Source organism: Antrostomus carolinensis, unplaced genomic scaffold, assembly GCF_000700745.2.
Source record: "Antrostomus carolinensis isolate BGI_N321 unplaced genomic scaffold, ASM70074v2 scaffold47277, whole genome shotgun sequence".
Lineage (NCBI taxonomy): Eukaryota > Metazoa > Chordata > Aves > Caprimulgiformes > Caprimulgidae > Antrostomus > Antrostomus carolinensis.
Genome location: NW_010330411.1, coordinates 55,067 through 67,149, shown reverse-complemented (window position 1 = coordinate 67,149; position 12,083 = coordinate 55,067). Strand labels below are relative to the sequence as shown.

At 33.8% G+C, this 12,083-nt stretch overlaps 1 protein-coding gene across 1 annotated transcript in view; it reads right to left on the bottom strand.

Moving 5' to 3' along the window:
* Window positions 1–715: 715 nt before the first annotated feature.
* The window catches only part of LOC104528787 (titin-like), a gene marked incomplete at both ends in the record, with an annotated part of 66,347 nt that continues 54,979 nt past the window's right edge, over window positions 716–12,083 (bottom strand). The window contains 13 exons of the mRNA XM_029086181.1: window positions 716–799; window positions 1,243–2,067; window positions 2,778–2,927; window positions 3,257–3,340; window positions 3,645–3,725; window positions 3,964–4,044; window positions 5,123–5,203; window positions 6,462–6,572; window positions 6,782–6,859; window positions 8,636–8,716; window positions 8,921–9,004; window positions 10,332–10,412; window positions 10,876–10,959. Coding sequence (XP_028942014.1) covers window positions 716–799; window positions 1,243–2,067; window positions 2,778–2,927; window positions 3,257–3,340; window positions 3,645–3,725; window positions 3,964–4,044; window positions 5,123–5,203; window positions 6,462–6,572; window positions 6,782–6,859; window positions 8,636–8,716; window positions 8,921–9,004; window positions 10,332–10,412; window positions 10,876–10,959 — 1,905 coding nt within the window. The remainder of the gene's footprint in view (window positions 800–1,242; window positions 2,068–2,777; window positions 2,928–3,256; window positions 3,341–3,644; window positions 3,726–3,963; window positions 4,045–5,122; window positions 5,204–6,461; window positions 6,573–6,781; window positions 6,860–8,635; window positions 8,717–8,920; window positions 9,005–10,331; window positions 10,413–10,875; window positions 10,960–12,083) is intronic.

Below are 12,083 nucleotides of genomic sequence, written 5' to 3'. Positions count from 1 at the left end.
TAGATGTTCATAGGAACTTTACAGGTCTTTGGTGCTGTAACTACAATGTAACTACTTTGCAAATCACAGAGTGGAGAATGTTGGCATATGACCAAAGTACAGGAAAATTATAATTAACAGTTTAAAGAAAAGATTCTGCTCTATGATGCTACCCATGGCAACACAGGTATATAGAGATATCTGCAATTATTTCGCTCTATGTACAGAAACTGCTACCTGCTGCTGAAACCTTCAGTTTCTGCTTATTTAGTCCTTTCTCATAGAATCATAGAATCATTTAGGTTGGAAAAGACTTTTAAGATCATCGAGTCCAATCATAAATCTAGCACTGCAAAGTCTCTCTAAACTGTTTACTAAATCATCCCTACTAATAATGTGAACAACAGTTTATGGATTCATTCTCTTGTTACCATCCATCAAGTTTTGGCATTTATTGGTAGACAGGAGTTCATCATACCTGCTTGATTTAATGCTATAACCTAAGAAGTCAAGTCTTACCTCCTGAACTTTTTGAATATGCCAAAAAAACACAGTACAACAAATGTTTGGATGGGTTTAGATGAGGAAACATTTGATGTCTCTGCACAGCAATTCATATTTGGTACATATCTCTCACATTTTAGATATTAGAGAATACAGTGAAAGATCAATTTAAAATGAGAGTAATTTAAAAAAAAAACCCCTTCCTTATGATGATAATCATGGTGGCATGTACCTTTAGCAAGTGGAGCTCCTGTTTTTTTAGGTACAGCAATGGTCACTTTCTCTTCTGGAACAGCCCTCTCAGGCATCTCAGGCACTTTAAAGATATTAGTGCATTTTATTTTACAATTACAGTAGAAATAAACATAAGTACAGAGACTGAAGCACAGAGGACAACAGAAATGTTTTGAAGTGACAATTTGGCACACACTTATACTCAGTGCAATTTGTTTAGCAAGCATTATTTGAAGCCTCAGATTCGAAATGACAGACAGAAAAAAAGAGGTTAAGATAATACTTAAGAGAAGAAGATTAGGTGTGTTTATCATGTATTCATGTTAATATCTACCTCTGGCTGATGGAGGTTCTGATTTTTCAGGAACAGCTACGGGAATTTTCTCTTCTGGGACAGCCTTTTCGGGCATTGCAGGCTCTTTAAAGATATTAGTATCTTTTAGTTACTTGCGTTAAGTTTTAAAATGAGCAGTGAAACATAATATACTCAAGAGAAAGAAAAGAGATCCTATTCATAAGAGGTACCTTTAGACTGTGGAGTTGCTCGTTTTTTAGGTATAGCAACACTCTCTTGCTTTTTGGTCAGCTTGGCTGGTGGTGGTTCCTCAGGTGCCAAAAGAGGCTCTGGTTCATCGGATGCCACCTCAGGCTTCATTTCTTGAAGTACCATAGAAGGCTCTGGTTTTTGGCATACTAAAATCGTTTCCGGTTCCTCAGGCACCATGACAGGTTTTGACTTCCAGGGTGCCACAACAGGCTTTGATTTTCTGGACACTGCAATTTGGATTGATTTTTGGAAATCTGCAACAAACTCTGTTTCTTCATGTGCTACAAACTCTGTTTTCTGGAGCAGCATAGAAGGTTTTGTTTTGGGGGGCACCACAGTATGCTTTGATTTTTGGGTTGATGCAACTGTCTCTGACTCCTCAGGTGCCACAGTGAGTTCAGTTTCCTCAGGGGCTATGAATGGCTCTGGTTTTTGGGGTTCCACAACAGGTTTTGGTTTTGAGGGTACCATATCATGCTTTAGCTTTTGGGGTGGCACATCAGGCTTGGGTTCCTCAGCTACAACCTCTTGTTTCTCTGGCACTACAACACGCTCTGGTTTTTGGGATGCCACAACAAATTCTGGTTTTTGGTATGCCAAAACAGTCTTGGGCTCCTCAGATGCCACAACATGCTCTATTTTTCGAGGGGCCACAGTAGACTTTTGGTTTTCAACCACTCTAGCAGGTTCTGGTTCTTGAGGTTCTACTTCTTGAGGCTTTGTTTTTTGGGGTCCTGCAATGGGCTTTGGTTTTCGGGAAACTGGAACAGTTACTTTCTTTTCTGGGAAGGTTGTCTTGGCCACTTTATGTACATAAAAGATATTAGTTCTAGATTTAACAACTGCACAGACAATTGTACCGAATTTAAGTGAATCATAAAACATAAACCCACAATTGTAATGGAAACGTTAAAAACATATCAGATATCAATCATTTATATTGGCCTTTTTAAGGATGAATATACTACATTTCAGCTTTTATCCCTTTTCTCTCAAATGTGCACACAACCCCTCTCCCACCCGAAGCCTCATGCCCCCATAAACAGAATGGACAGGACAAAAGATATTAATAATGTTGCAGGTAATAAACTGAAGACTCTTTCAAGAATTAGCAATAATGGCATCCAATTTTTCTTTATTGAGCTTCTGGTATGTTAACTACATTGATATCTTCTGCTCTTAGCTAGCTGTTAGAATGGGTACTTTCTTTTCTTCTACTCTTATCACTCTAAATATATTAGTTGTGGTTGTTTTCATGAACCCAAGCAGGCAGAATAGTAAGAATAATCCAAAATATTAAGAAGAATTTAAGTATAGAATACAGGCAATTCAGACATCCAAGATTTGTCCTTATTCTTCAAAAAGACCCACATATATCTGTTTCTCACACATATGCAGATACAGAGAACAAGTATAATTTAGAATTTCAGAAAACAGAAGAACTGAAAAATTGCAATGTTAAAGAAAAGAGGAAAAATATTGCTTTTGTTATTTTATTAGTGTTGAGATTTACCTGTCTCTGGTAGAGGTTCTGGTTCTTCACGTGCAGCCTCTGGTTCTGGGACAATCACAGGTTCTGGTTCTTTAGGCACAACTTCAGGTTCTGGTATTTTAGGCACAGGTATTTTCTTTTCTGGAACAACTTTCTTTGGCACCTCAGTTTCTTTAAAAATATTTGTTTGTTTTACTTTCAGGGATTTAAAGAATAGGAATTAAAAAGGCAACAATAGCTCCAAGGTGAAAATTATCAGAAAAAAACCAAAACCCCTTATAAACAGTTTGTGTTTAGTTCATCTTGCTAGATGCTCACCATTAGTAGCCATTGTTGCTTACTAGGTACTATTCACAAGTGAAAAAGACAACAAAATCTGTAACATTTATAAATATCTATGAATATTAGAATATAAAAGAAGATCATAATGCCAGCTTAAAAAAGATAATATTTAGAGAAATTAAAATTTATGTGCAATTTTATCAGTATTGAACATGTACCTTTAGGTGCTGGAGGTTCTGTCTTTTTAGGGACTTCAATGTGTACTTTTTCTTCTGAAACCACTTTCTTGGGCACCTCAGGCACTTTAAAGAAAGTAATTAAATTATTTTTATGAAACTCAAACATACATCTGCAGCATTAAGACACTAAGAAAAAGTAAAACTCAGACATAAGCAGCATCAGTAGTTTTGGATGTGAATATCAACTTTTTGCTTTGCCTACAGAAAATTCTGTCTGATGTCTCATTGAGGTACAGATGGGAAAACTATATTTAAACAACAAAAATATTTTATAGAACATTTATAGTAAAAGTAAATTAACAATATGTTAAAATGGTACTCTAGACAATTAAGGGTTTTTCTTTCATTAATTGCATACAGCAGTTACCTTTAGCTGGTGGAGGTTCTGGTTTCTTTGGTACTTTAACTGAAACTTCTTCTGGGACCACTTTCTTTGGTACCTCAGGCACTTGAAAAATATTAAGAACTTTTACTATGAGAATTTCATAAACAATGTGAAAGCATAACAGCAGAACAGTATTAGTGACAAGACCAAGATCTATTTTTTTCACACAACACATTTGTTCACTTGAAAAACCTTTGACAACAGAAGAAAATTAAAACAGAGGTTTTGGGTACTGTCTTCTATAGTGTTAAAACAAAAAGAGTGATATTGATTCTGTTAATTTTGTCACAGTGACAAGTACCTTTAGCTGGTGGAACTGCTGGTTTTTTAGGCTCCACAACTGGTATTTTCTCATCTGGGACTTTCTTGAGCACTTCGGGCACTTTAAAATTAATAATTATGTTAATACTAAAAATTTAAAGAAATCTAAATAGCATTAAAGTGGAAAAATAAACAAACAAAAGGACACCAGATAACATCAATGAAACATAATACCCTTTACCATATAGGCTCTTTGCTCTCAATTTTGATTGAGAGTAATTTCAGAGGAGTAAAGAGGCTGTTCACAAAAATTAAATTTAAAAAAATCAGAGTTTATAAGATAGAAAGATGGGGAAGTAGTATCAAAAAGGTCTTATCTTGTGAAAGTAAGACAAATTATTGCTGTAGTTTTATTAATGACAAGTATCTTTAGCTGGTGGTACTTTGGGCTTTTTAGGCACAGTAACTTTGATTTTCTCTTCTACAACTACTTCCTTGGGTGCTTCAGGCACTTTAAGGAAAGAGATTATTTTCAGTTATTATATGGAATTTTACAGCTATGTTAAAAAACTTTTCAGTAGAAATTGCAAAGTAGGGAGGTTCTTAATGTAGCCATGGATTTGACATTTTTATTGACTTAAGGTTCTTTTATGTCTTTGTAAAGTCTGAGGAAACACCTCAGAGTCTTTTGGAGTTTCTTCTCCTTCTACATTATGTTATTTTTCCTTTTTATTCAATTACCTCCTGCATCTCCGTTTGACTAAGGCTGTCCCTGTCCATTCTGTGTTCCTTGTCACATTCTTTTATGCATTATTGCCTTGTTGGTATCAATTTTTCATCTGTGATGAAATTTAGCTATCTGTGTCACTTGTTCTATATGTTGAAATTATTGAACACTCTTTTGTGGCTAATTTTCACTGTCATCTGGGAGTATTTCAGATCACAGAAGCCCTGTTTTCTCTTTTAAGATTTCTGCTGTGGTTCTCAAGAATCAGTCTCATCTCTGTCCAGCCACCCGTACCCGTATTTCTAACACAATGGTACACTGATTATAGCTATGATTCGAAAATAAGAATTTTCAAAACAATAGCATATATAGAACTGTGGGCAACACAAACAAACAATCAAAAAACTAATCTGCAAAATCAAGGCAGAGGTTTTTTCTCTTCCAAATTTTAGCTATTTGTAGTGCAACATACCTTTGGCTGGTGGTGGTTCAGGTGTTCTAGGCACAGCAGTGGGTACTTTATCTTCTGGAATTTTCTTGGGCACCTCTGGCACTTTAAAGAAAAAAGCATTCATTTTTGTTATATTTAAGGCATTTAAAAATATGCAAATTATGAAGAAGAAAGAGTCTCACAAGAAGCATATCAGAAAGAAATATAAGGTCAGATATAAAATGAGAAATGTCATACAAAATATGTTGTATACTATTACATACTACTGGGATTTTTTAGAAATGAGAAATAAAGGGTAATATTTTCTTTTACTGTAAACCCTACTGCCCAAGAAAAAGAAAAATCTCCTCCTCAGAGAGTCACCATTAATATGACATAAGCTTTAGGTGGTGTTACTCTTAGCTCTTTAGGCACAGGCAACATTTATTTTCTCTTCTGAGATGGATTTCTTAGGTACCTTGGATACTTTAAAGATATTAGTGTACTTTTAAGTATTACAAAAATAACACACACAATACAGAGAAATAAGACAAAACAAGTAGATGTATAAGGATACTCTGACATCAGTTACGTGTTTTGAAATGTCTCTGTGGTTCTATCCCTCTGACAAATAACAGTTTGAAGTGACTTTGCTGGGGATCTTTTGTCATGCAGTAGTGACATGCCACACAAACTGCTAGGTCAGATAGACTTCTAAAATATCTGAATGAATTGTAGCAACTGGTTTCTGTGTCTATTGCTATTTTCATTCAAAATTAAATCAATTGACCCCTAAGTTTAACATGAGCAATATGAAAGAGGAAGTGTATATAATTCTTGCTGGAGTGTTGGTAGAATTTCTGAGGCTGTTTACAGTGACTATAAATACCCATGATGTGAAAATATTTATTCTGTAAATCCCACTGCAAAACAGCTAGAGGTTTCCTTATTTTTAGTCCCTTTGACAAGTTTCTGAAACAATTTATGTGCCATCACAATGACTTACCCTTGAGCAGAAGAAATAGACAAACTCAACTGATTTTTAATGATTTAACAAAACAAGGGACAGAAGAAACTTGAAGAAAAAGGAGAAGGAAAGGACATGTCAACCTATACCTTTGGTAGATGGACCTTTGGGCTTTTTAAGCAGAGGGACAGGTTTCTCTTCAGGAATAGTTATCCTGGGCAATTTGGGCACTTGAAAGATATTTACAGATTTTAATTTTAATTTTGTGATGTAAAGATGAGTTGAGAAACAGGAAAAGAGACGTATACAACATAAACACTACAAATCTAACACAAGGGGACCATACATTCTTATGTAAGAAACAGAAAAGATGTTATCCTCAGCAGACCTCAGTTCCATTAAAAATCAAAGTACCTTTAGATGGTAGAGATTCTGGTCTTTTAGGCACAGGAGTAGGTTCTGGTTTTTTAGGAACAGCAATAGGCACTTTTTCTTCCGGAACAGCTTTCTTAACGACTGTGCGCACTTTAAAGATATTAGTTAATTTTAAAAATTTATATAAAATAGAGAGACAAGTCATAAAAAAAATCCCACGTCTGTAATGTAAGTAAGGTACTAAAAGAATGAATACAAATATTAATTACATTGAACAAGAAATGAACATTAATGATTTAATTTTTCCAGAGTTCATGACTTTGCAAATTACAGGAAGAGATGATGAAGAAGATATATACCTCCAGGTGCTGGAGCCTCCTCTTTAATATGAACAGTAGAAATTTCTTCTATGTGCATCTCCTCATAAACTTCATGTACTTGAAAGATATTAGTTTAAATACTTAAATTAACTTAGAATACCTTCAGAAAACAAGACAATGTGAAAACTGAAGAATAAATACAGTCAAATATTTAAGCTCATCTTAAGATACACAGGTCTATTTTATATCTACTCTCAAAAATAGGATTCTTTCAAATGAAGGAAGAAAAAAAATCTCTTATTCTACTGTGAACTGAACTCTGGAGCTTGACAGAAAATGTGTGATATGTCCTAAACTTTGTTGTTTTCTTGAGTGCAAAGAGAAAGGCCCTGTCTGTCTATACTCTTGTCACTTTTTCTGTTTTTTTTTTAACTCTTTTTCCCCTCTAACTGATCTCACGTAGCAGAGTCCCTTGCAATTGTATCTTTTGCGCACAAAGCTATTTTTTCCACTTCAGAACAAGTACAGGTGACATAAATTTTAAATTAAAAAAAAAAAAAAACCACTGTTGCAGCTAACTAAAGCTGCTAACTAAACTCTAGTTTATGGTAGACAAAATGTTCTCAAAATAATTAAAGAGTTATATAGAAAAGATATTTTTTATATTTCAAATGCTAATAAAAATTTTTTGTACCTTTAAGGTGTGAAGCTTCTTCTTTAGGCAGAGAAGGAGGTATTTTTTCTTTGCTGACAGCTTTCTTTGGTACTTCAGGAACTTAAAAATATTGGTTTATTTTAGAAATTTGCACTAGGAAATAAGTAGTACAGTTTTGTAAAACAATAAAAATTCTGCTAGAATAACATGAAAATACATGGTATTAACCTGTTAATATAACTCAACAATTTCATTTTCTGGGGTTCACTGTTTTTCTAACTCTTAGCATTTATAGGTCTGAATTTGCTGTTCTCTCAAAAGACAGTAGTTAGGTGGCTTCGATTCTTTTTTTTCCCTTATCAAACAATCTCTAGGAATTTTGGCAATTGCAAGGGTCTTCTTTCTTTGACATTTCAAAATTACCTGTAAAAGCAAGGCAAAACTCCAGTGCAATTCACTAAATACTATGTTTCAAATATCTATAGAGTTCTTTAGCACTAGAATTTTATTACAAAACTATGTTTCTATGAAAAATAATTGTGGCTTTGTATTTTGTCCTGATTTAAAGTCTTACATTAATCTTGACTTTAATAAAGCCCCTAACATGACTTCAAAGAGTACTTCTGCAAACAAGCTTCTGCCAGAACTTTTTAGGGGTTTTTTTGTTTCTGTTTTGGTTTTTTTTTTTTAATAGAATGTCAGAGAAAGTATTTTGGGAAATAGAACATGAGACAAGAAGTCAAAAAAAGGTAAGACTGATCTAAGAATTTCCTGTCTATTCAATGTCCTTGTATTTGTCTAATTTCATCTTTTTAAATTTCAAATTCTTGATGCAGAATATATTACTCTGTTTGAGCAGCTGCTAACACAAGACAAAAATAAGAACTTAAAGAAAATGATCCTTGAATTTGTTTTCCTGAATGATGAAGCATTCTGTCTTAGTAATTGTTCATTAGTTTAACATATGAAGAAAGATGCTGAAATATTTTTCTTAATTCTTTGTAAATGGTTGCAAAATGATTATGTTTTTAATCTCTGATCTTCCCATATGTATGCTCTCTTTCTAAGGTAAAACTAAGCAAACAAACACACAAAATTTACAACAAGAGATCAAATGGAAGAAAACAGTGTACACAGCACCTGGTAATGTTGTTCAAGAAAAACAAGCATATTTGATTTCTCACTTGGTACCTCACTTTTGAAAGAGGCTAAAGAAAATTCATTTGGAGCTTATGTACCTTTAGCTGGAGGAGCTTCTTCTGTAGGTACAGCAGAGGGTATTTTCTTCAGTGGGACAGTTTTCTTTGCTGCTGCAGGTACTTCAAAGATATTACATTTTTAAAAGAACATTATAATACACAAAATTTAGGTAACAAAGAAGCAATGACAGACACGTAGCATCTAAGGAAACATTAGAATGAACACATTAAATAACAGATTAGCACATGGATGGAGTGATGAAGAAGAATAACTAATTTGTAGGGAACATATTGCTTTATAGATTGCTTGAACAGTTGGTGTACCTTTAGCTGCTGGAGCTTCTGGTTCAGTAGGAATAATAATAGGGACTCTTTCTTCTATTGGAACTTCTCCGTAAACTTCAGGCTCTTTAAAGATATTAGGTTTTTTTACATATTTTAATATCATTTATAAGACAAGATTAGAAAGACAACTTACAATTCAAAAATGCACACATGTATATGGACAAAGAGCTGTTTGAACATAAATAATTTAAATATCTCATTTCAGCCTGATCATTTTCCTCCTATTGCTAGAAATGACCATTCCCAATTACTAAAATACAAGTTTACAGAAATATTTTGTTTTCAGGTTACTTAGTTCTGTGTATTAGATAGAAATTGTAATTGAATTTCACATGTCCTCCATCTGGCATTAACTATCTATATCACAGCTCAAAAATTAATTAAATCTTACTCAGGATGGCTCTTAAAACAGTGTCTACTTAAGTTATTTCTTTGGTCTAATGTGGGTAAAACACTGGATCAGAAACTTAGTTTCTCTCTTCTTTATGTCTCTTTGTCCCATTAATAGAGGAGAAAAGAACATTTAATAAATGCTAAACTATAACTAAATCTGGGGGGAGGAGGGTCTCAAAGACAAGTTACTTTTAAATAATTAAAAAAATGAATTGAAAATGTTTCATATTTTACAGAAGAATTTAGAGCAGGAATTGATATATTTTCTGCAATTTACTGCTTGGTAGATGTGTCATTAATGTACCTTCATACAAAGGAGGCTCCTCTTCTCTAGGAATAATGGTGGGTACTTTCTCTTCAAGGACAGCTCTCTGATGAAACTCAGGAACTTTAAAGATATTAGCTTTCTTTTAGTAACCTCAAATTATTTTTCCACTTTTAAAATCCCAAACAAAAATAGTGTGCCTTTTCAAGAGTGAAATATTGTACAGTTCTAGAACTGTCTTCCTGGAACAATTAATTATGCAAAGAAATTTATAGTTTCTACTCTCAGAGAGCATAAGCCATTTACATTTCTCACTGTATCATCATGCTGTTCCCTCTGATATGTGTAACAGTTTTAATAGTTTTAATTTGCTAGCTCTTGCCATATTACTTCTGCATCAGTATCATGACCAATGTATTGGTTTCCAAAACCCAGCTTAAACTAAATTCACAACTATATTATCAATATAAAAGCACTGAAGGTTTACATACTGGTAGTGCCTTCTCAGCCTGTTTTCATTCATAAATCCATGTATTTACTGTTTAGCACATGTATAGCACATATCTGAAATGTTTGCTTCCCAGTTTTCAATTTATCAGTGTGAGTTGAATCTAGATACTCTTGCCATGTTGTAAAGACTATGAGGATCATTTTAGAAGATGTTAGTTGAGAAAAATGACAGAGGTATTTTCTTTCCGTAAAATCTCATATCAAAGGTTCCTTTTCCTTTACCTTTCACTGGTGGAACTTCTATTTCAGGCATATGTATAGGTTTCTTTTCTTCAGGGACAGTTCTTTCGAGAACAGCTGGCCCTTTAAGATATAATTGACTTTTAGGGCTTTCAAAGTTATTTGGAAGAATTTAGAAAGAAGAGGAAATCTAACAAAGAAGATTCATGAAACGACAAAGGATAAAATGGTTCCTGAAGGAATATCTATGTGAATTTTTAAGGTTAGACAGAACATGTTAAAAAAGAATTATTGAAATATGACCATACATTTGGATGGTAGAATCTCCTTAATTTTCAGAAGAAACAAGAATATTCTTTCTTTCTGAACTGCTTTCATATGTAGCTTAACAACAGAACACATATTTTTTAAACTGACAACATATTTTCAAAAATGAAACCAACAGACAAAAAAAGACTCAATCACAAACAGTTGAAAAAAACAATGTGGGAACATAAAATATATGCACAAGTTTCTCAACAAATAACGAGACAAAAGACTGGAATCAAAGTTCATATTTCACGAGGACAATACAGAGGAAGTATACCTTTAGCTAGCGGAGTTTTTTCCTTTTTAGGAACAGCAGGTAGTGCTTTTTCTTTTGGAACAGGTTTCTTCAGGGCTGCTGGCACTTTAAAGACATTGGTGTGTTTTTTTAAGAACTTTTGTAGTAAGAATATTGTGTACAAATAGAAGTTAAACAAAAAGTAAACAATGTAAAGAGTCAGAAAATTTAGAAAAATACAGTGTCCTCAATTGCTATTGAGTGGTGTACCTTGCCACCTTGAGTGGCCGCCCATCTGGACTATTTTGCTTGGACTCACATAGTTAGTCTTTAGTATTCACTGAAAGAGAAACAGTGCTCTTGGGTGAATTTTTGACTGGGATAAGCCTTAACAATAAGGCTTCATGAACTATCAGCTCTAACTAATGCCAACTGGGAATACGGTAAGGTTTTAATTTCTGACTAACTAACTCCAAGTCTATGCAACACCCCCCACCCCTCTGCCCACTGATTTCATTCTGATAACTCATATGAGAAACAACTATAAAAGTTAGCAGAAAATGAATTTCTGGCAAATTAAGTGCGCTGAACAGGCAATTACAGGGCTCCAGACTAGTACAGAAGCTATATTATCATCCACTGACAATTGCTATTCATTACTCGTATCTTTTGTAGTCCTGATACAGAGAAATTTAATTATAAAGATCGTATGCACTCCAGAACATCATTAGGCTGAAGAAGGTACTAATTTTTTAGGATTGTATACGTAACTGGATTTTCGCTGACATGGCATTATAGCTCAACTTCTACTAATTTACTCATCTGCTTGTTTTCAATAATTAACTATAAAATGTCATTAATATTGTGATGGCAAAAATTAAATCTTGAAGGTCCTACCTGCACTTCCTTTGCCTTCAGAAAGTGATTTGTCTCAGTTTTGATTTGTTAAAGAAACATTATTTTTTAGTAACTTATTCTCTGTCTTTGACTATACTGCAAAAGAAAGTCAAGGGACTAGCAGGCCAATCAGAATAGGCAAATTATTGGATTTGGAGATTCAGACACTCAGGCAGAAGGCTTTTTAAAAAAATTTATCTAATAGCTGATGTACCTTTAGCTGGTGGAGTTTCTTTTTTAGGGACAGGAACAGGTACTTTTTCTTCTGGTAGAGGTCTTTGAGGCACCTCAGGCACTTTAAAAAATATTTCATTATGGATTTTAAGTTAGTTATGAGGAATTACAACAGATAC